Below are 24,745 nucleotides of genomic sequence, written 5' to 3'. Positions count from 1 at the left end.
TTAGAGCCCTTACCCAGAAGTTCTGGTTGCAAAGACTGATTATAAATTAATAGAGAACTGCTTTGTCAAATTATTACCATCTCTTTATATAGTATTATTATTCATTGGCGTTTTCTCATATTCTAAATAGGAGAAAATAGTAGTACTTCACAGGGCAAGTAATTTGTTTAGGTAGTATGTTTTGTTGGACAGAGCTCTAAACTGGGAAGCAAGAGACTTCAGTTCTTCATCAACAAGGAAATTTGAATTAAAAGATATCTAAATCTCTTTGATCATCTACATTTCAACAGTTAAAGGACATATTGACTCTTTATTCATGGTCTCTATAATTAGTTAAAGAATATTTCCAAATAAAATTAGCTTTGTAAAACTTGGAAGAATTTTTTATTATAAATAAACTCTTAGTTTTGTTCATAGTTTATAATTAATCTTTCCGGGAAAGTTTCTTGTGCTTTGAAAGGAAAAAGAAAAAAGGAAAAAAGCTTCTCTGTAGAAAATAACCATATCGTTTTTATATTTTTATTTTTTTAAATGTTGTATTGTGATTTCTTCCTTCTCCGGAAAGTCTCGGTATTCTATATTCGCAAGTCTATTGCTCTATTTCCATTCAGGTGTTACAGGGTCTGGATTATTTACACACCAAGTGCCGTATCATCCACACTGACATTAAACCAGAAAACATCTTGTTGTCAGTGAATGAACAGTACATCCGGAGGCTGGCTGCAGAAGCAACAGAATGGCAGCGATCTGGAGCTCCTCCACCTTCCGGATCTGCAGGTAAATTTTCTTTGGGGACTTTACTTTCATTAGAAGTTAAGAGAAGTTCCTATTTTTATTCTATTACCTGGCAGTTAACTAAAGCACCAGTAATTCATTTAACAATAAGATTCTTATCTATAAGATTCTTATCTGTAAGTACTTATCTATAAGGAAATAGTCCTAGCCTTAAAAAGACTTTTTATTCTCAGTATTGTTCCCATAGGGGAAGAAGACTGTGTCTTTTAAGTAAACATATGTTATATATTATAAAAGCTGATTCGTGTTGTTGTTAAAATGTGTTCTCTTGTGACTTGATGGTCATATTCGATGTGTATACCTCTTAGCATGATAGTACACATTCACGTATGTGGATCAGTGATCCTTGTGCAGTATCAAGATAACATTGCTGATTAAGAGCTTAGATTTAATCACTGGAGTGGACATATCCTTGCTTCATTGGCTGAGTGACCTTGGGCGAGTGACTTGAGTTCATCATTTGGATCAGTTTCATGTTAAAGCAGTTAGTAGTCTGCCACACATTATTATGTGCTAAATAAATGGTGGCTGCTGTGGTTATGATGATTTTTTTTTCCATTTGTGGCACAGATTTTTTTTTAAGTATTTTTTTAAATTGAAGTATAGTTGATTTACAATGTTGTATTAGTTTCTGGTGTACAGCACCGTGATCTAGTTATATATATGTGTGTGTGTGTGTGTGTGTGTATAGTATATATGTTCTTCTTCACTTTATGTTATTACAAGTTATTGACTATAGTTCCCTGTGCTATATAGTAGTACCTTGTTGTTTATACATTCTGTATATGGTAGTTTGGTGTGGCACAGATTTTAATTTTGGTAATTTAATTATATTTCTCTTGATTTTCAAGTTTAAATATCAATTATCTGTAGATTTTTTTTTTTAAAAAGGAAGACTGAAGAAAGGGGAAAAGGAAAGTTGTTCAGTGGGCACAAGAGTTTCATTTTTGCAAAATGAAAAAGTTCTAGAAATGTTATACAACTATGTGAAATTAAAACTACTGAACTGTACGCTTAAGAATGATTAAGATGGAAATTTTGTATTATGAGGATTTTTTTAAAAGGAAAACTGAAGGTTCTACCTCCTACCTAAGCTAACCTAACATCCATAATATGGTACATAACAAATTGCTGTAGCTCTTGATGCCACTCTTTTAAAACTGACAAGTGTCAAGAGGAAGAATTAGTCCTAGGTGGGAATGAGGGTGTTGTTGCCTGTCATTTTCTACTTTAAACAGTACATGGAAATGAGATTTTAGCAGCATTAATAGTGGAAATCAGAAACGGGGGCTTGGCTCTTTGCATATCGATGCTTTCTGGGGAAGAATTTATTTAAACTTACATTAAGTTTGTCAGCTTTTGTATGCACTGTTTGTTCTTTCTTTAAAAAGAAAAATAATGTTGTTTCTACCAAAATTGCTTTAAAACGGTAGTTTTCTCTACAGTATAAACTGTACAAGAAAGGCTTTTTGTTCTGGTAGAGTGTCTTTTATGAGTCTTAGTTTATATTGCCTGCTGAATGCCAAGATTCTTACTTTTCTTTTCTTTTTCCTTTTCAGTCAGTACTGCACCCCAGCCTAAACCAGTAAGTATAAGGTGTTTCTGTATTTAATTTTGATCCTTGGGCAATAAACAGGGGTTCTTCTGTTATGGATCACAGTTTGTAGTGTTTAGAAACCAAAGGAAAAATATACCTGTGCTTCTATAATTTCTCCAGTGAATCTCATGCATCTTCAGCAAGTTTGTACCGGTGAGGCTTCTGTAAATTTGAGTGTGTCTGAAAGTAGACCAGCCCCACAGACTGCTCAGAGGACCAAGAATTGTTGTTAATTTTGTTTTTTATTTGGTTTCATAAGAGTATCCACGTTTTTAAAGTTAATGAAAAACGTTAAGTGCTGTTTTAGGGAAAGAGTGGAATAAGGAAGTAATTAAAATTAACAGTTATCTCCAACTGGGGGTAATGGATTAGCCACCTGAAGGCTTTATCTGTTTGTAATCTCCGCCCAGGCTGACAAAATGTCAAAGAATAAGAAGAAGAAATTGAAGAAGAAGCAGAAGCGCCAGGCAGAATTACTAGAGAAGCGAATGCAGGAAATTGAGGAAATGGAGAAAGAGTCGGGCCCTGGGCAAAAAAGACCAAACAAGCAAGAAGAATCAGAGAGTCCTGTTGAAAGACCCTTGAAAGAGAACCCACCTAATAAAATGACCCAAGAAAAACTTGGTATAAATAGAACATCACAAAAATTACTTTATAGCAAACTTTAACATTAATTTATCGTTGTTATATAACATAGTGGTTTCATGCATACAACACATCTATTGTCCTTATACAATAAGAATTCAGAACTTGTCATAAATGATAGGTAGGTAATATTCAAATGTAATTTCTCACTTTTCTCAGGAAATGCAACATAGACTTCATTTAGCAATTGGGTAAAGATAAGAAGATCTTTGTCCTTCCATAAATAGGTTTTAGATGTTCAGTCATGTTTTATGTCGCCCTTTATAAGTTCTACAGAATGTTTTAACCTTGTGGAGAAATTTTTTTGTTCTTTCACGCATACGCATACATACACATCCTTTTTGTCTGTTTGTTCCCTAGAAGAATCAAGTACCATTCACCAGGATCAAACACTTACGGAACGTGGTATAGAGGGTGGTGCAGCAGAAATTAATTGCAATGGAGTAATTGAAATCGTTAATTATACTGAGAACAGTAATAAAGAAACATTGAGGCTTAAAGAGGATCTACATAATGCTAATGACTGTGATGTCCAAAATTTGAAGCAGGAACCTAGTTTCCTAAATTCCCAAAATGGAGACAGCAGCACATCTCAAGAAACAGACTCTTGTACACCTGTAACTTCTGAGGTGTCAGATACTGTGATGTGCCAGTCTTCATCAAATGTAGAGCAGTCATTTAATGAGCAGGACATCAGCCAACTTCAAGAAAGTATTCGGGCAGATATGCCCTGTGAAGACGAGCAAGAGCAAGAACATAATGGACCACTGGACAACAAAGGTACCCATGCAGACGTACTTCCCCAGTACACCTTCCCTGCCTAAGATATTCATGAATTTCTCATAAGTCAGACAGACAGACAAGTAATACATGTTATCATTTACATGTGAAACTTAAAAAGTTAAATGAAAAAATATAGCAAAACAGAAACAGACTCACAGGTGTAGAGAACAGACAGGTGGCTACCAGTGGGGAGAGGGAGTCAGGGAATGGCAGGATGGGGGTAGGGGACTGAGAGGTACAAACTACTATGTATAATAAAATGGATAGGCTACAGGGATGTACTGCACACCACAGGGAAATAAAGCCATTATTTTGTGGTGACTTCAAATGGAGTATAAGCTATAAAAATATTGAGTCCCCGTGTTGTACATCTGAAACTAGTATGTTGTAAATCGATTACACTTCAATTTTTTTAAAAAATCACCACATAGAAAAAAATTACATATTCATAAATTTGTAGACTAAATTACCATTGTTTTTATAAATACAGCTTTATAGCAGTTGTCCATATTACTTCCAGTATGTAAATCTGTGGTTCATTTTAAATTTTTTTGGTTATATAGTGAGTGCACAGCATTTCACTTGTTGCTGTGAAAGCAGAGGTTTTAATTCTGGAAATTCAGTGTGTTGCTATACTCATTTTATCTTAGAAAATTTATTGTAGGTTGCCAATTGGGGGCCTCAGTGTATTACCTTGTAGAGTTTTATTAACCTTTGGGTATTTCTGTGTTTATTGAACAGTCTTATTGACGATGCCTGTTGTCTACAGGAAAATCCACTGCTGGCAATTTTCTTGTTAACCCCCTTGAGCCAAAAAATGCAGAAAAGCTTCAAGTGAAGATTGCTGATCTTGGAAATGCCTGTTGGGTGGTAAGTTAAACTTGTCTCAGTTCTGTGTTTTGAAGTAACTGGAAATGAATGAGAATTTGGGCTTTATTGTGCTAAAAGAAGAAAACATCTGCAGTTCTATACCCAAAATGCCAGTTAAAATTTTAGTGAATTTTTTTTTTTAATTTTAGCCTTTTATTATGGAAAAGTTCAAATATTTACACAAGTAGAGAGAGTGGTATATGAAGCAATCCCCCACCCTGCCCCACTCCAGGTACCTGTCACCCAGATTCAGTACTGTCAGCTCATGGCCAGTCTTTTTTATCTGTATCTTCATTGACTTTCATGCTCTCAGTGCCCACATTGATACTTTCCCTCTTGTTTTTAAAATTGGCATCTAACTTATTAATTGTAACCTTTTAATTCATTTAATATATTTTGGACACTTTTCTTTGTCAGCCAATTTTGAACACTTTTCTTTGTTAACCCAAAATTCAAATTCAACTGGTTATGTGGTATTCCCCAATATACTGTAATCTTCACACATTTTTGACAGTTCTTTGTGATTAGCATCTTTGCTCATGAGGCTTTCTGTATTTGTTCTTAGGACATGTCCTAGGCATGAAATTGCTAAGTCAAAAGTTGGGTGCTTTGTTAAAGGGGATTTTTTTATTTATAGTATCATATTAATACTGTTGTTTACTTAGTTAAGGATGTTTTTGTGTTATTTTTAATGAACATCTTTTAAAAATTTACAATAGAATTATTTGCATGAAATGATACTGCTCAAAGAGCCGTACGCTTTGTAAACAGGGATGTTGGAGATTATTGAGGCAAAACCCACTTTAATAGGTCTTATGTTTATTTTTTATTTTATTTTTTTGTTTTTGCATTTATATCAGTAAATATAGGTTTTGGGGTTTTTGTGTATTTTTTCTTAATCGAAGTATAATCCGTTTATAATGTGTCCATTTCTGGTGTATAACATACATGAACATACATATATTCGTGTTCATATTCTTTTTTAACCATAAGTTACTACAAAATATTGAATATAGTTCCCTGTGCTATACAGTATAAACTTGGTTATCTACTTTATATATATTAGTATCTGTAAATCTTGAACTCCCAATTTACCCCTTCCCACCCCTTTGCCCCGCTGGTAACGATAAGTTTGTTTTCTATGTCTGTGAATCTGTTTCTGTTTTCTAAATTAGTTCATTTGTCTCTTTTTTTTTTTTTAAGATTCCATATATAAGTGATACCATATGGTATTTTTCTTTCTCTTTCTGGCTTACTTCACTTAGAATGACAATCTCCAGGTCCATCCATGATGCTGCAAATGGCATTTTTTATGGCTGAGTAGTATTCCATTGTATAAATATACCACAACTTCTTTATCCAGTCATCTGTCGGTGGACATTTAGGTTGTTTCCATGTCTTGGCTGTTGTAAATAGTGCTGCTGTGAACATTCTTGTGTTTATTTTTGTACTTCAGATTCCCTATTCCACATGACATCCTATATATTATGGTTCAGAACTTAGAAGGATCTCGCTTTCAATATTCATTCTAGAATACTTTGGTAACTTTTTAGGAAAAAAAATGAAGTCAGAGCTTAGCACTGACTGATAGAAATGTGGAAAAGTTTTTCAGGTAATTAATTATTCCACCACACCACAAGATGGTCCAGGCCACCACATGTTTTCACCTGGGTGACTACAGTAACTTCCTTACTTTCTCTCTTCTGTTGCCTTGCCCCTTGCAGACTGTCCTCAACCCATCAAGCCAACAGCGTGATCCTTTAAAATGCAAGTTAAGTGAGACATTCTCAAAACCTCAGAATGAATGCCGAAGTCCTTACCATGGCCCACACACCACCAAGCAAAAAACACTATTTCTTCCGCCTGGAATTCTCTTACTGAGATAGTGTATACAACTCACTCCTTCATTTTCTTCATGTTACCATTCAGACATCACCTTACCAGGGAGATCTTCCCCTGAACACCTAACTTAATTAGCAAACTGCCGCTCTCCAAACCCATGTACCTTGATTATATTCATTCATATATTTTCTCTCTCTTCCTCTCCCCCCTCAATTTTTTTTTCCACAGCACTTAACCCAATTCGATACTGTATATTTTTTGCTTAATATCCCTCTCTCTGAAATGTATGTCCCATCATAGCAGAGATTTTTTTTCATTCACTGCTTTATCTGTGGTACGTAGAACAATTCCTAGTACATAGGAGGTGCTTATTAAATATTTATGTAAATAAATTATGGAGAAAATTATTGACTCTAATATCACATGGTATAAACTTCAGATGCTTGTCAGTTTTCTGCCCACACCATGTTTCAAGCTCATTTGCCCCTGGAATACCTTCCATCATACCTTCCTTAAGCATTGGGCATACTCCACTTTATACGGGTAGTCTTTCCTGTCATTTTTACTACAACAGAATTAATCTCTCTCGCCTTTTCTTCAACTATTACATGTGCATCTTTTTTTCTTTTTCTAATGTATCTCTATGATAAATGACTTCACATTTTTGTCATCCATTGTACTCATTCAGCAAACATTGGCACATGTTCTGACCTGGGCACTAGAACACAGTGGTGAACTAGGTACGGGCGCCTTGTCCTGCTGGATCCTGGTCAAATTTCACATCTTGTGGGTCTCTTCACAGCAGCATCTGGTGTTCAGTAATAGAATTTCACATGATTTTCAAAGAGCTGAATTTTTAAAAATACCTCATCACTTACTCACGTGCATGTATAGTTTGGAGACAGTTACGTAGATTTTGATTCAAAAATCTATCCCCTTTGCCAGTTTTTCACTCCTCACATAATGGTATTTACCTTCATATCATTATCAAGTAACCTAACTGGATTGCCCCCAATTCTGTTTTTCAACTTTAGGTATTATTTCTTCCTCCTAAAAAGTAGGATTTATCCCCTTCTTGTCAATTTGATAGGATTTTTGGCTAAGTAATCACTCCCCCTTTACATTATTAGGGCTCTGATACTGTCCTCAGCTGAACCGAGCATATGTTCTGCTACGATTCCTTTTTCCTTTCTGCCTAACACCGTGTTCCACTTACTTAGTCATCTTTGTAGTACTTGGAACTTGCTCAGCCCCACTCTTGTACCCAGTGCTGTAGGTACACACACTTTAGTACACACAGACACCTTGGGTGTTCATTCCTTTAGCTTTTCTTCCTGAAGATCTCTGTCCTGGAACCTGTAGTCTTCTCATCTGTGTTCATCTGTTGAGTTCCTCTGTAGGCCTGCTGCATCACTGCCGTTTGAGATTTCCTTTCCTCATCATCCTAGAGATTATTGTTTACTCTCTCTTTATATCCCATTTTCTGTCTCTCTGATCTTCTTTCTTAGCTTCCTCAGAAATGGTGTGTGTAATTGGGGCAGAGGGGGGTTCTTGCATGTCTAATAATGTCTTTATTCTGCTTTCACACTCAGTGGACTGCGTGTAGAATTCTAGGTTGAAAGTCATTTTCCTTCAGAGTGTTTGTCATTACTCCATCATCTTCCAGTTTCCCATTTTGTTGTTGCTAAAAGACCAAAATCATTCTGCCTCTTGGATCTTTGTGTGAATCTGTTTCCCCTATGGAAGTCTGTGTGATCGTCATTTCACAGCCATATGCCTCACTAGATCTATTTTCACCCATCAGCTAAAGATGCAGTGAATACTTCCAGTATTGAAACTCTGGTTCTTTCCTGTTGATGCAGTCTTGATTTTTCTTGTTTCTTTAATTCTCTTCTTCTTGATCTCTGTTCTCCAGCTCTAAAATCTCATTATTCAAATGTTAGCCCTCCTATGCAGGTCCTCTTACTTTTTTTTACCTTTGTCTCCTATTTTCTACATTTTATTTTTGCTTTATTTTCTGGGAGATCTGTCAGCTTGTTCTTTTAAACTTTATTTTTTCTTACTTCTCTTATTGTAGTCTCACTTTCCAAGAGTTCTTTAGTTCCCTGATAAGCTCTCAGAGGATATATTTTTTTCATTTTTAACATTTCCTTCTTATGTGGTGTTTCTTGCCTTCTTTGTTAGGATCACTAAACAAAAGACTCTGTGACCATATGAATGGGTTACCAGAAAGCTGTTTGGAAGTTCTGTGCCTGGGTGGGTCTTGCTGACTGTTACTCACTATAGAATGATCTGTCTGAGCTGTTTCATTTCATCCTCAGATGTCAGAATCTTTGGGTCTTTCCTCTTGGATTGGTTATATTTCCCATAGAAGTCTTCGTCAAATCTCATACCCAGGGAATAAATGCTTGGTTGCTAGTGTTCTGGGGGCTGAGTTAAGCAAGAAAACTGGGGGGTTCAACATATAATTACACATAGTCACTTAATTTCCCTCTTTTCAAAGTAGTTTTCTCCTCTCATCGGTGGGGATCATCCTCCAGAGACTCTGTTTTACCCACTCCGGAGAAAACCTCCCATTGTTTTGTTAGGCCAGAGAAGGGCTATTAGACTGCATCATGTCCTGTATTCTGGAGCTCTGTTTCTTTAAAAAATATTTAAAGCAGTATTCTTTTGTTGAACCCCACCCTCCCTGCTTCCAGAGATACCTGATACCACCAGATCCTGAGCCTTGGGAGGAGGAGGACTGTGGTGTACATCACGCTACTTACCAGCTTTCACCAGTGGCTTATTCAGCTGTCTTGGATCCGTTAAGACACTTACCAGTGATCTCTGCTTTCCAGCTTCTAAATTTTGTTGCTCTGACTTCTTTGTCATTCTTTGTGTTTGTCAGTTTATGCTTTAAAAGTTAGCACTGGATCCTCTGCTAAAGTAGAGTTTCAGGAGTTAGTGGATGTGTATATATCCAATCTACCTTTAGCTGATTCTTGATCTCATTTATCATTTACAGCATCTTTGTAAGGCAGTAGTGAGGCACAATGAGTAAAGACAACTCCCTCGAATAGCATGTCCATTTTTCTAAATGTATCACCTGCAGTACATTTCCACTTCAAGCTTGGTATCTGAACCCATTGTTTTCCTTTAAAACCACCTACCTCTCTACATCTCTCCATCCCTGTTTTTGTTGACAGCCTCTACCACAAAGTTCTTTTGACTCTTCCTACTGTCTTCCCACTTCTAGCCATTAAGTTTTTAAATTGTGCTTATTGCTTCTTTGACTGTCCTTCGTTTTAACTCTTTCCTATTTCATAACCATTGTTCATATGTTCAATATGAAGCCTAAATCTGGCCACCAACCAGAAGAAGATGGCTGGAATGGTGATCTCATTGTCCTATCAGTCTTCTTACAGCACACTCTCCTCTTCACTCTTACCTGCCAGATAAAATCTGAACTCTTCAACCTAGCAATTACCTGTGTTTGGCTCTAGCAGATGCCTTTCTGTACCTTATTTGTGATGTGTTTTTGCTCTTTTGGGGTCAGACTTAGTCCAGTACACTTCAGACCTCTGGTCAATGCTGGTTTTCTACATGAAGCTTTCTCTACCTAATTTCCCCTGTTCACAAATGCTGTTCCGTGTTTTTGAATTTTAATAGGGTTAGAAAATCATCCTTCATATTTGTACATGTTTTAATGTTATCTGAATTTTGTTTCTTATGTATGACTCATTTGAAGCTTCTTTTTTCTGTATTGTTTTTTATTATGGAAAATTTCAAACCTATACAAAAGTAAAACAGAATGAACTCCCATGCCATTATACTAATGTTACCCAGCAATTATCAACTCATTGCCTGTGTATTTTCACCTATATCCCCACTCTATTATCGCTGCGCGTTATTTTGAAGTATATTTTTAGGTAGCCATGACGCCATTGCTACACCTAAAAAAGTTGGCAATTCACTAATATCAAATATTTAGTCAGTTTTGCCAGTTCTCTCATAAACATTCTTCTCATTTTGTTTGTTTGAAACAAGATCCAAATAAAATCCATGAATGCAAAACTGGGTACTATGTCCACTGTGTCTCTTAAGATGCTTTTATGTAGAGATTTTTCCCCCATACAGTTTATGTGTTAAAAAAACTCCAGCTGTTTTGCTGATTGCATCCACATGGTGCTTAACATGATCTATTGTTTCTCCAAGATTCATGTTTGATGTTCTTAGAGGGGTGAGGGAAGCAGAGAATAAGGGCAAGAAATCTTTATAGGTGGTGTTTGTAAGGTTCTTAAAAAGACATGAAGCCTACGTCTTTTATTTGCTCATAATGTACACACAGCAAGGAAAAGTTTGAATGGGACCTAAATTGATGTCATTTATTTGTTGAAATACAAGTTATTAATTTTAGAAAAACGAACAACTTAATGTTGTTTGGGGTAATCATTTTCAATTTCTTAAAAAGTTGTTATTCCCTAATGTGTTTATCTATATTAAGTTTAGACTCATATGTTTGCAGAAATAATACGGAGTAGACAGTGTGTTAAGAAAAATGCTATTTGGCACTAATAGCATCAGAATGATACTTAAGAAATTGGCTGAATGAAAACTTTGGGGAAAACTTCCACAAATTCATTTTAATCTCCATTATTAAGCAATAATAATTATTACTTTTTAGAATAAATGAATTTTAAAATAACTGTTTCCTTCTTCATTTACTCAGCACAAACATTTCACTGAAGATATTCAAACAAGGCAGTATCGTTCCTTGGAAGTTCTTATAGGATCTGGCTATAATACCCCTGCTGACATTTGGAGCACAGCGTGCATGGTAAAGTTTTTCCCCTTGACTTTCACTTGTTTTGCCCTGTTTGTTAATTTCAGTAGACCAGCAAATTAACAAACAGAAAAGGAATTTTTTTTGTAACTTATCACTGGCCCTCTGAATCCTGTGTCTAGAGAGGTCTGAATGCAAAAACTCAGTTATAAACATCTAGGATTCATTTAGTTCCTGCCAAATTCCTGTTAGGTGAAGGAACCAAGTGTTTCTTACTACAGATTTGGGGGGCAGGGGTGGGGAAATCGAAAAAGACTGCTCAAAGGTGGTGTTGCTTTTGATCAGGAGGTTACAGGTACCCTTGCCCTTTTAGCTCTTACCTATTTTCAGATTAGGGGAACCCCTGGAAACTGCCTCATTTTGTACAGTTCAGCAGTTCCTCAGACATCTTTGTACCTCACAAGATGTGAAACTGAATCACCCTTGGGTTCATAAGTTGCTGTTTTGTCTCTGGCAAGCAGCTACTCAGTGGTCATTCAGCTGATATTAAATGCTTCCCACAGATAGCCTCATGTTGGAACTTACTGTTTTCTGAAGTAGAGTGTATTCTTCAATTTGTAATTGTGTGTTTACTTTTTTCTCATCTATTGGTTATAAGTGCCGTACTGGCAGGAACCATGTTTATTATGTATAGCTGAGTGTCTCATTTAGGGCCTGCAACATTTTGAGTGGGTGCTTACAGTGCACTTTTTTTTTTCTTAACGGAGGTACTAGGAATTGAACCTAGGACCTCATGCATGCTGAGCCTGCACTATACCACTGAGCTATGCCCTCGCCCCTTACAATGCACTTCTGATGCTAACTTCCAGAGTTAACACAGACTTCAGGTTAAACACATACATTCCTGCAAGACTAACTACCCTCACATCAGACACCAGCTGCAAGCTCTGGGGTCTACAGGGCACCTGCACTTCTGACCAACTGGCTACAAATTGGAGGTTTCCACTATCCTTCCATATTTAGTAGTTTGCTAGAATGACTTACAGACTTCAGGAAAGGGTTAAAATACTATAATTTTGTTATAAAGGATACAAACTGGGATGAGCCAGATGAAGACATGAATACAGTAAGACCTGAAAGGGTGCCAGAGGTGAAGCTTCTGTGTCAGGACACATCTCTTTCCCAGCACATCAGTGTGTATCACCAACCAGGGAAGTTTATCCAAGCTTTAGGTGCCCAAAGTTTTTATTGAGAATTCATTACTTAGGCATGATTGATGGAATTGTTGGTCATGTGGTTGAACTCGATCTACAGCCTCCTTCCCTTCCTGGGAGGTTGGGAAGTCAGGATGATAACTCTTGACCAAAGCTTCAACCCTCTGATTGTGCAGTTGGTCTTGTCCATCTTGGGGGCACATCTAATCTCCCTGTTGAAACAATCTAGGGGTCCACTATGAGTCGCCTCTTTACTATAGACTTTAGTGTGGTCCAGAGGGGCCCACCGTGGATAACAAAAGGCACTTTTATCACTTGAAAATTCCAAGAGCCAGGAGGCTCCCTCCCAGGAAACGGGAACCAGATCAAACAAATTCTTTATTAAACAATAGTGCTTAATAAATATTTGTGGACCATCAAATGAGTGAACTAAACCAGAAACATGTTAAACTGGCATTTTAATTAACATTTAATATTTACAGTCAACTTTGGGGAAAACTTGAGAGAGAAAGAACAGACTAGAAGCCCCATCCTGTTTTGAGTCATAGATTTCTTGACTCTCACATTCCTGAAAAATTCTGTCTTCCAAAGGTAATAAAATTAAAACCATGCTGTTAACATGGCATGACCTTACAGATCATTTTCTTATGGCATATAAGTGGTTTTTTAAGATGGAGGACTGTCCAAAGTGATTATGGTCTGGTATTGTGTGCACAAGATAAAAGAACATTGGAATAAACTCATTTCTTTCTTGCTATACTTTAAAGTTATGTGTTAACTTGATTTGAACTGATTTGCTAGAGAAAATAACTGATGCCACCAAGTACAAAATAGCTCATTTGTAGGTGGCATCTGATTTATTAAGGTGTGATTATTAGTGGGTTAATTGCTTGAAGGCAGGTAGGTTCTGCTTGACATTTAACATAGTGTTTACAATATCAGACTTAAGAAGTAAGGCAAAAAGATGAAAGGGGGGAAAATTAACCTTGTCCCCTGTTTGGACCAGCTCATGTGCGGGAATTTTCTTGATCAGGAAGGGAAAGCACTTATTTGACTTGAAACAATATCATGAAAACTTGAGCCACATTTGTTCCCCCCAATTTTTCTAATAGACATAGAAATGTTACTTTAAATTTGGCCAGTAAAAATAAATCTTGTAACATCAGAAGTGCCTGGCGAGATGGATCATTCTTCATCCAGTGTAATTAATTGATGGAAAGATTGGGACCCTTTCAGTCTCACATGTTGTGAGATTGCGTGCCACATTAGTGATTGAGACTACAAAATTAGAAGGGCAGTTACAAGAATGGAATGTTTTGTGAATATTAAGAATTAATTTTCAAAAAGGTGTTTTTAAATTCTCCACATACCCTATGAATTTTGACAAATGTGTGATGACACGTATCTACCATCATAGTGTCATACAGAACAGTTTGACTGCCCTAAGGATCCTCTATGCTCTGCCTCTTCATCTCTCCCTCCCTCTTCCTAACCGTTACCTGGCCACCAGTGATCTTTTTATTGTCTCCATAGTTTTGCGTTTTCCAGAATGTCATATAGTTGGAATCATACAGTATGTGGCCGTTTCATGACTTGATAGGTCATTTCTTTTTAGCACTAACATTCCATTATCTGGATTTAATAACTGATGTTGCCTGTGTCTGTTAGCATGACCCTAACTGACATAGAATAGGCTCTTCGGTCAGTGTGAGACAAGCACAGGAGTGGGCATTAGGAGTCCTGGATTCTAGATTCTAGAATGGACTTTGCCTTTCCATTTTGATAATTTTTCTCATCTGTAAAGGAAGGGTGTTCAACTAGGTGTTTTGTAATCTAGAGTTCCTGTTAGTTCTCAGTTCTGATGTTGTGGTCTTTTGGTTTGGTTTGATTTTGGTTTGTTTGTTTTTGTCTTTCGTGGTTTTTTGTTTTGTTTTGTTTTGTTTTTGCTGTTACCTTATTTGTAAAATTATAAATACTAGCAACTACTTTATGTTCCAAAAATAAAGTTCTCTTGGAGAACTTTAACTGGTTGTAAGTATCTAGGTGGGAAAATTTAGAATATTTCAAAATTTTAGAAAATTTTCTACTTTTTAACTTTAATTTCAATATTTTCACTGAACCCCCACTATGAGACTGAAAAATTAAAGTACTGATTTCAGAAAAGATTGACAGACTTTGATGAATAGGAATCACAATTTGTTTCTGTTCTGCTTTGGGACTGTAAACGTCAGGATAATTAGAGGGTAAAATAAGCATCTGCTCTATCAGTGTGGTCCAGTTTCGTAACAAACTGCTGTCATGTAAAATAAGCTGTGCCTACCTAGCAAGAAGCCATAGCATCCCTGACATTTTAGAGACAGTCCTAAAACTTCTGCTTCTGTGGCCTTGCTCTGGGCAGTAGTACAGCCCAGGTAATACAGTTTTGAGACAGACCATTCTGTCATGAAACTGCAGGAAGTGACATTGGTAAGCCACCAAGATGGAAACCTGGGTCTAAACTGAGAATGTGCCCCAACGAAATACACTATACAGTCCTTGAGATTGTCTGGGCTACTTAGTACCATTGACTCACCAGAATTGATCCATGGCCAGTACTTGACTTGTAACTGTACTTTTTGTATCAGTAAGGTCCTTTTTAAAACTGCTGTTAGATTACTTGCTTTTTTTGAAATCTGTTTTTAATCCATGAAAAATTAATATAGAGCCATCACTCAGATGCTGTTCTTCCATACTGAATGACACTTATTCCTAAGGAAATCACTTTTTCAGACCTTCTCAAACACTGTTTACAAGAGGTTTTCTTTTTGTAGGAGATACGTGTCTTTTTCTGGTTGGTGAATGCTAACCTGCTAGTCAATATGAATGGCTCCTGACTCCATTTATACTCAATCTTTTTCTGATTTTCTATAGACCTAGGAGTTGGGAACTCTATCTGGGACAGTTCAGGGAGTGCTTTCCAAAGCAAAACTTAAAAATGTACTTTTTGCCAAATACTAAAGAGTCATAGGTGGAAAAGTATCTGAATTTTTTTTTTGGTTTTGATTTTGGGGACAGAATCTTAGTATCTAGCCATGTGAAATTATAACATAAGAAAAAAAAAGATCTGCTCATCTCATGAATAATTTAATAACTTAGAATCACCTTAGATATGCCCCTCTCTGAGCAAAAAGAGAAACTCAAGAGAGTTGAATTGCTCGTTGAGGGGCTGGGGGAGGGGCTTGGGATAATCCACATATTGATATTAACTGAGGTTCTGCAGTTTTCTTGCTCTTTTTTATTCATGTACAAGTGTGAAAGGAATGCTCTTTGGGAATAATCTTAAGACAATTTTTTTAATGATCATTTGCAGGTTTTTCCAAGAAGAAAAAATAACTGAATATTTAGCCACATAGCAATAAACTTCCCAAAGGCTTTTTTTTTTTTTTTTTTTTCTTTCATGAGCTTTCCTCTTTTTCTTAGGCCTTTGAACTGGCCACAGGGGACTATTTATTTGAACCTCATTCAGGGGAAGAGTACACTCGAGATGAAGGTAAGTACCCTCAACTAAGGATGTCTGTGTTCCGTGGATAACGTCAGCTTATTAGTACTGAAGAGCCTTAGTCTTTTTAGTGTCATAAGTGTATATAAATCCCAGAAAAGATAGAAATACAAGGTATTTTAGATTAAGTATTAGATATACTAGATATTTTTTAAATAGATGTTAAAGAATCCTATATAAGGATTAGAGAAAAGTTTAACAGTTAGTTAAACTAAAACCTGTATTTGCCAGGTATTTTTTCCTAAAACATCTAGTTATCTTCCTTATATAAATCAGTGATTCATTCTTTACCCAGTTTGGATCTGCCTGTTCATCAACTTGTTGCTCAGTTATGCCTCCAACTTTATTTGAAAGTCAGTAACTTTAATATATTAACACACTACTTGAATGCAGAGACTGTATCTTATTTGTCTATATAAATTCCAACATTTAACGTTATTTTTTCTCCTTTCTTTAAAAATTTAAGTTACATATATTTTTCTTTTTAAATGATACTAACATTTGGAATCCCATTTTAAAAACAAAATATTACTGATTTACAATTTGGAGTAGCCAGTGGGAAAAGCCCAAGCTGTCAGTTGCTCTATCCGAGAGGCTGTAAAAGCAGGCACTAAATATGTGATGATTTTTTTTTTTTAATCATGCTGGCATCCAAATAACTAGATGAGATAATGTGAAAGAAAAAAACTTTACTAAAGAAATGTCTTACCTTCTTTTTTTATACAGTTTTGGCACTTTTGTTTTCAGGATTAGTGGGAATTACTTTGAGAGAGCATTAGCAGTGTACCCTCCCAGTGTGGAAAATATGTCCTTTACTTCACTTGATTCTTTGGGACATCAAGTTTTGTGCTAGCTCTCAGACTGGTCCTCTGGGATGTTATAGGCAATGTTAGTAGGGCCTGCTGATATTCCTAATAAGTACTGTTTGAAAAATGCTCTGCTAACTAACTCCCATAGCCAAACGCCTATTTTATTGGGTACAGTTTGGACACATTTTCTGTACATAAGCCCCTTTTAAGAATATACTATAATTAGTACCTAGGTACACACTTGATTTTTCCTATTATCTGCTTTCTTTTTTTTTCTGGGTTATAAGTTTGGGGCTATAGACTTACATTGTTTTAGAAATGCCCTACTATATCCTTTTGTGAGGGTAATTAATTTTTTTCTCTTTATTCCCCTAGACTCACTATAAATAGTGTATAGTACAGAACTCATGTAGTGGCTAGAATTATATTGACCTTTCTGATTTGATTATATTGAGTGGGATCTTATGCTACCAATCTGAAAATTGAAATCAGTATGAAAAGTCCCAAGGAAGGGACAAGGGAGAACCATTTCTACCCTAAATATTTAGATCCTAATTTATTCCTTCCTATGCTGGTCAATATACTAATAAAACCTCAAACTTCCACTATTTGGCCCTAAAGAGCAGAAAAAGGCAAACCCTTTTCCCTGTCTAGTGTACACATACTATGTTACAAGTCATGGTAGGACTAGGGCCTAAGTAGCATGTCCTCTGTTATTAGTGACATTCCACAGCCCTAAATCTTGGAATAATACTTGATAATTTTGCCTAACAGGTATATTAATCCTGTGATTAATCGATAAGTCAAAGATAGGTTGCTGGAATTAAGTGTAAAATAACATTTTCAAGGGAAAAATAATTCCTTAGTATAGGGAAAATATTAAAAGAACCAGTACTTCACTTGGAAGTTTACAGTAAGACAAATTATAGTCTCATTTATAATTAATTTATACAAAGATGTTTATTTGCAAGTCCTGCCTAAAGTTGACAGAAATTTTTTGGCAGCCAAATGCTTGTTACCAAACTATAAATTCAGTCAAAACTGCCCAAAGGTTATAGTGAATTCATGAACATAAAGTCCCTTTAAAATGATACCACTGAGTCCTTTTCATGAGAAATAGATGTGACCTGAAACCTTCACAAATTCTCAGATGTATGGATGTCTCTAGCATATTATTCCCTTATATGATACATTATTGGAAGTTTTTAAGTGATTCCTTTTGACCTTGATGATTCTATAACTACAGGACTAAAGTCATTTTTTAAAAGCTTTTTTGTGCCTAAGAGACATCGCTTTTTAAAACCTCTTTGTATTCTTAGTTTCTGTCACCTGCAGAAAAAGTAGTAGATCTGCCTTTAAGTGTGGATACTGGCTGGTCCCAAACTCATCTGGTGACAGACTGCACACCTCCCTGGCAGTGCTCACAGTCCATATTAATGCTGTGACCGTTACAAGGCACTACATGACATTTTAGTGGCCTACAGATAGTCAAGTGACTGTATTTTTAAATATTTGTGCTATTTAAAAGTGTGACTTATTAAATTTAAAAAAACTCTGGACTAGACATGATGAGATACAGGTTTTTGTTTGAGTTGTAGCTCTTATTAGCCCTGTAGCTTTAAGTAGGCCAGTGTCTCTGAAGTTCCATTTTCTCACCTGTAAAATGGGGTATTCATCTTTGGCCTCTTTTACAAGGTGATTGTGAAAACTTGATCATAAATGAGTGCTTTAATTGTCATAAACATTCTGAAATAAACTGATATTATTACTGCTTGAAGCCCAGAGCAGTATTATAAATAAATAACTGTCCTAGAATGTCTAAAGCATATTGGTACAATTTTTTTTTTTAACCTTACCTGAAAAACCCACCTGAACCTAGGTATATAGACAAAATAGAAATTAAAATGTCGATAAGCCTCCAAACACCAGAATGGGACTTGCCAGCTACTATCAGGTAACCAACCACCTGAAATAATTCTTGATTTTCCCAGTCTCCCCTTGAGCATACTTGGTTTTATTTGTAATTACTGTTAAACAGCTAGTCCTGGAAAAAGCTATTGATAGAAAAACCTCTTTTACAGCTTGTCCTTGATCCTGTTCTTCTTACCCTTCTATTTTAGACCACATTGCGCACATTATAGAGCTGATAGGCAGAATTCCAAGACTCTTTGCCCTCAGTGGGAAATATTCACAGGACTTCTTCAATCGCAGAGGTAGTATTGTTAAAATGAGTTTTCATCTAGGCCCCAGGGATGCAACTTCAGGAAGCAGAGCATTCACACCAAGATTGTTTTCAGTTATCACTCAAGTCCCACTGGAGTGGCAACCTGACTTTTAATGGTTTTATGGATTCTCCATTAGATGGATAGAGTCCTCTTCTCACCATTTAGGACAGAAAGCAAGCTGAAATGCTTAACAAGGAGGTGTGCATGCTACTCTTTCTGCCAATGTCTAGAACTGCATTTGTTACTCCTGTTATGTATGTCTTTTTTCCCCCTCTTGAAATGTTTGAAACATGCAGATCACATTGCGTTGATCATAGAACTTCTGGGAAAGGTGCCTCGCAAGCTCATTGTGGCAGGAAAATATTCCAAGGAATTTTTCACCAAAAAAGGTAAAATAAATGTATTTGTTCCTGGACATTAAGGGAACAAAAGTGTTTAACAATGAAGAGGTAAGTACAGCTGGGTACACTTTTCCAACACCTATAGAAGGATGGTCCTACCTTAAATGCTGAGCTGTGATACAGCAGAGAGGTAAATAACGTGGTTAAGAGCAGAGACTGGAACCAGACTGTCTGTGTTCAAACCCACTATTCATGTGGTCTTTGCACAATCTCAGGTTGCTGATTTCTAAATGAGAACTGCTTTATATTAAATTAGTATGTTTATAGTAGCTGGCACAGTTTGACTCCTACTAAGCACTTTTGAAAAATGGGCAAATTTTGCTGAGGCAGTTCTAGCAAAGGGCAAGTGGTTTAGTTTAAGCTTTTTAAGGGGAGAACTACATCTCACTCACCTTGTCACCTTGTGATACCTAACACAGTCACTTTAACACATCTGTCATGTGAATTAACTTTCAGTTTCATAAGTTTACGTTACTATTTTATTAGTGAAGAAAACAAAGATAAAACTCTCACCTCAAATTTTTGACGTGGTAATATACTTTGACATATTTAGATATGTTTTTCTTATGCATACCAAATGAAATTTAAAAGATGAAATGTGAAAGCTTTACCTAGAAGGGTCTAGAAAACTAGCCTTTTTTTGCTGTGGTTCCCTTTTTCCTCACAACCTCTACACTACTGCTGAGAAAAATCGTTTTTCTCAACACTTGATAGCAACCATCCTCAGAAACATTTGTTAATGTTTCTGTTTGGAGCAGGAAAATGGTGAAGTGTTTCATAAAAGTTCTTTCTTTTGTGCAAAGTCAGAGTAATGGCGTGTGTGTACCAAATAGGTAATTAAATAGGCACTCACTGCCCACAGAAGAGACTTCAAATAAGTGTCATGTAAGAAAAAAATTTTAAAGCAGCATTTACTTTAATAAGTCATTGATAAGTGTGTTTTTTTTTTAAATTATCACTTCAGGAAGGCAAAAATTAGGCTGACATTCCAGAATACTAAAGTGTGATTGCAGCTGTATCCAAAAGCTTATTTGTTCTTTTAGTTTTCTTGCTTTTATACGTGTTCCATGTGGTTTTAGCTCTTTATTTTTAAATTACTGCTTTATTTTGAAGCAGTATTTATTAGATGATCAAGCACCAAAAAAGAGTACAAGCAAATTATTCTTGGTATGTAGTGATAAATTGCCCCTGAACACTGTATGAGGCCATGCTGAGTTTATAGGCATTTAATACTCATTTCAGTGAATACCTAGTTCCTGATACACCTGCCCAATTTGATTGGGACAAAAAAATCCTGGAATGGTGGGGCAAAAAATTATTTAAAATTTTTTGGCCCTTATGAAAAATAGAGACACTTTGTTCCAAGGAATGCATTAGAGAAGAGAGGTCTTTTGTGAATGGAGAAGGATTAGATTCTGATGGCAAAATTTGATTCTTTATAGACTCCCTGGATTAGTTCCTGGATTTCTACAAAAGGGTCTTGTCACTTGTCAATGTTGGTCAGTTTCTTTTGTACTGTCTTTACCCTAGGTGACCTGAAACACATCACGAAGCTGAAACCCTGGGGCCTTTTTGAGGTTCTAGTGGAGAAATATGAATGGTCTCAGGAAGAGGCAGCTGGCTTCACGGATTTCTTACTGCCAATGTTGGAGCTGATCCCCGAGAAGAGAGCCACTGCTGCCGATTGTCTCCGGCACCCTTGGCTCAATTCCTAAGCCCCAGCCCAGCACCACAGCAGAGATGATATGCTGGCCCTCCGCCCCTCCCCTTCAAGCATTTCCCTCTTCCCTTTTCAGGGTGACGCTCTTCGTTCAAGGGTTTCTAGGGTTGGTTTTTTTGTTTGTGTTTTTTGGTTTTTTTTTTTAATCCAACATGTTCATTTGGGTTTGCTTGCTTGACCCTGTGGAGATCCACACAGCTATTGGGCATCATAGGTGAATTTGGCCTTGATTGGGATCTGCCAAAGACTAATGGACTAAAATGTGAAACAGCCTCTTGCCCAGTACCCTTGTCTTTCCATTAGGACATCCTTTAAATTATAAGCATCCTATTTAAAAAGAGCTATGAAGATGTATGAGCGCATCCTTTTATTCACTGACTCTAAGAGTCAAATTTTCTAGTGCATTTCCTGTTGCCAGCATGAGGATGAGAAGGGGAAAGGATGTTACTTCAGCAGAGACATTAAACTTGCTGTATCCAGGCTGCATCATCTTCCTGGATTGTTTCTGTTGTTCTGTATGTTCACATTTTTTCCTGCGACTTTTAAGCTACTCTCGTTTATAAATGAGCTATATAAACACCAATTTTGGGTACCCTTTTATCACTGAACGTTCAAAGCACTGTCAAATTTCTTTCATCCTTTAATCACTCTAAGATCCTCGAATCTTCAGTCTGAGTTTTGATGGAAACAAAAATGGAACCATTGGCTAGTAATTTCTTCAGAACCACATATATTCTGCAAACTGCCCTTTCCTACATGTCTTCTATAGCCCAGCAACAAAGTTACTTTGATTGGCTGTTTGTTTTGTTTTTTGGTTTTTTAATCCCTGGCTGGCACTTTACTCATTGCACTTGAGTTTATTGCCCTCTAACTAAAGAGTTCAGGATGTCTCTAGAAAGGAGATCTGGGTTTCAGAGATTTCCCATTTGAGGAGAAACTGTCCTAGTGTTCTTGATTCTTTTCCAAACAATCCCCAAGTTTTATTTACAGCTTTTTCTTTGCCTTGTCCAGAATTTAGCCTTGAAGCCGTTTTCCCCTGTGGCTTTGCCATTCTCATTTTCTCAGAGGCTTCAGGTCATAAATGAAATCCCAGGACGTAAGAACCAGGGGGAGGGATGGGATGGCACTTTTTTCATTGTTGTTTATCTTGAGGGGTTTTTTCTTTTTTCTTTTCTTTTCTTTTTTTAAATTGGTTTAGGATTAGCCATTCTCTGCTGCTATTTCCTTATATAATGTAAGTTTTTAACTGTAATTTTGAAATGATTGAAATGTATTTGAGGCTTTTTTTTTTTTTAATGAGGAAAGACTTTGTGAATTTTATTTTAGGATGGGCCTCTCCTAGACTTGCCCTAGACATTACATATTCCTCAAGTCATATTGAAAAGCAAAAGAGGGGCAGGATTGGGGTCACAGCTGCTTGTTCAGCACGGACCAAGTGGGCCTTGGGGATTACAGTGTTCTCCGGAAGCGGCTACAGGACTCTGATTTACAGAAAGCCAAGGAAGTGCAACTTGAGGCTCTACTTGCAAAGCACCAATGAGACTGTTGGGTAGCCAACTTTCCACACAGGAAATTGGATCTAGATTCTGTCATTTATTTACCAACAATGGCAAAGGAAAAAGTGCTGCAATTATGCAATCCATTCAATTCATAAACATATTGCCCTGAATAACTGGCCAGCCATTCACCGGATCCTTGATGAGTAGTCCTGAAATCAGACATGTTCCTGTAGAAAGAATTTTAAATGAGGCTGTCTATGCACCTATCAAGAATAAATAGAATAGATTGTATCAAACAACGGCAGGGAAAATCCTTCAGCAATTCCAATCCATCCATCTAAACCCAAAAGTTGGGTTTTCAGCGGTATATACACCTAAAGCAATAGCAGACTAGAACTGAATTATTTTCTACACTGTAAAATCACAATTGTGGAATTACAGGAATTCTGGCAATGATATTAAGGTGAAATAACCAAAACACATACAAATAGAAGGCCTCATTTTAACAACTGACAAGAAATTTTAATAAGAGAGAACCTGTAACTTCCTTTTGGACACCAAATAAGGGCTTTTTCCGCTATCACTTAAGGAGTCAGATGAATTAGAAGCTGTAGAAAAGGCAGCTGTAGAATTTGATCTTCCATGTACCTTTACTGAACTTAATAATATTGTCAAATTGCCATGATCACACTAAAGGATTTCTACTTGCTGTCAGTAAAAAATAACCCCCAATACATTTTTATTCTTTCTACTGGATGCATTGTCTGTTTTCTTTGTAAATGCAGTACAATAAACAAATTATTTAATAACCTACATGTTTCCAGAAGATTTCTGTTCATTTGTTGCCCAAGTTGATCTGACCCAGCTTTAAAATGGAGGAAAGGATTAGTTGAGTTGCTTTTTGAATTTAAATATGCCATAAAAGTGTGTAACTTAAACATGTGCCATTTTGTGGGGTTTGCAGCTTTGCTTCTCTTTAAACTTGTGGTGCGGTGGGATTAACAAAAGTACATTTTGGAAAACATTCCCTACATTCAATACCATTGTCCCTGAATATTTGTAGTAGAGTTTTTTGTTTTTTGTTTTTACCTCCCCACAAAGTACAAAATGTCAAAAATTTGTGAACTCTAAGGCGCTGGCATGATGACTTCTCTTATACACAGGTTTTCATATACTTGCCTGATTCACTTCTTAGGATAAATTCTTAAAAATAGAATGTCTGAGCCAGAGAGTAAGCACATTTTTAAGGCTTTTTAATCAATGTTGTGTAACTTATGTGGAGAACAGTTGGACTGTTTTCCTGTGACCAAGTGTTTGAATGGGCTGCTTGTTCCTAGTAGCCAGTTTGATTGCCCAAAAAAGGGAGTGTCTTGTTTTAATTTGCATATTGGATGACTAGTGAAGTCAGAAACTTGTTTCATGGGTTTTGAAATTGGCCATTTGTATTTTTTGGTTATTTGCTTACATTACCCAGCTTGCTTTTGGCAAGCTTCTTTATTTGATGATTTGGTAAGCATGTGTTACATATTAAAGGTAAGGCATTTTTGTCATTTTTCCATCACATACTTTTCCAGTTTTTAATTTGTCTTTCATTTTTATTTATGGTATTTTTAATGTTACTCATTGAAAGTCCTTCCCCACCCCTGAACTATATAAACTGTAAACTGTTTTGTTTTAATTGAGCTGTTCTTAAAACATACGTAGTGTGTTCATATGGTAGTGTTGACCAGGATCTAACCTGTTTTAAAAAAAAAGAAAATTGAAGTTCATCAACTTCAGATTAACCAATCTAGCCAGTCCTTCTAAGCTGTGGTGGTAAATGTATTGACCTAGAACTCTGAAGGTTTTGGAAAACTTAAATTCTAGAAGAGCTTGTAGCTATGTCAAAAGAACCATCAAACTGAGGTGGAGTTACAGCTCTACCTTTTAAGTTTTCATTTGCCCTAAATGTCCACAGGGAAACCCTTAATTAATTAACTGCTCCAGAGTAGGCCCAGGTTATAAATCGGCTCCATTACTGCTCATTCTTTTATTTATGAAGC

General features: G+C 36.4%; 1 protein-coding gene across 1 annotated transcript in view; it reads left to right on the top strand.

Annotated features, from left to right (window-relative positions):
- Positions 1-23,516, top strand: part of SRPK1 (SRSF protein kinase 1) — a 71,759-nt gene extending 48,243 nt beyond the window's left edge. The window contains 9 exon segments of the mRNA XM_032462931.1: positions 612-777; positions 2,355-2,380; positions 2,803-3,016; positions 3,398-3,817; positions 4,590-4,690; positions 11,244-11,351; positions 15,971-16,040; positions 19,380-19,472; positions 21,015-23,516. Coding sequence (XP_032318822.1) covers positions 612-777; positions 2,355-2,380; positions 2,803-3,016; positions 3,398-3,817; positions 4,590-4,690; positions 11,244-11,351; positions 15,971-16,040; positions 19,380-19,472; positions 21,015-21,199 — 1,383 coding nt within the window. The 3' untranslated portion in view covers positions 21,200-23,516.
- The last annotated feature ends 1,229 nt before the right edge of the window (positions 23,517-24,745 follow it).

Source organism: Camelus ferus, chromosome 20, assembly GCF_009834535.1.
Source record: "Camelus ferus isolate YT-003-E chromosome 20, BCGSAC_Cfer_1.0, whole genome shotgun sequence".
Classification (NCBI taxonomy): domain Eukaryota; kingdom Metazoa; phylum Chordata; class Mammalia; order Artiodactyla; family Camelidae; genus Camelus; species Camelus ferus.
The sequence above is the reverse complement of the archived record's forward strand: the minus strand, read 5'-3'. Positions and strand labels throughout refer to the sequence as shown.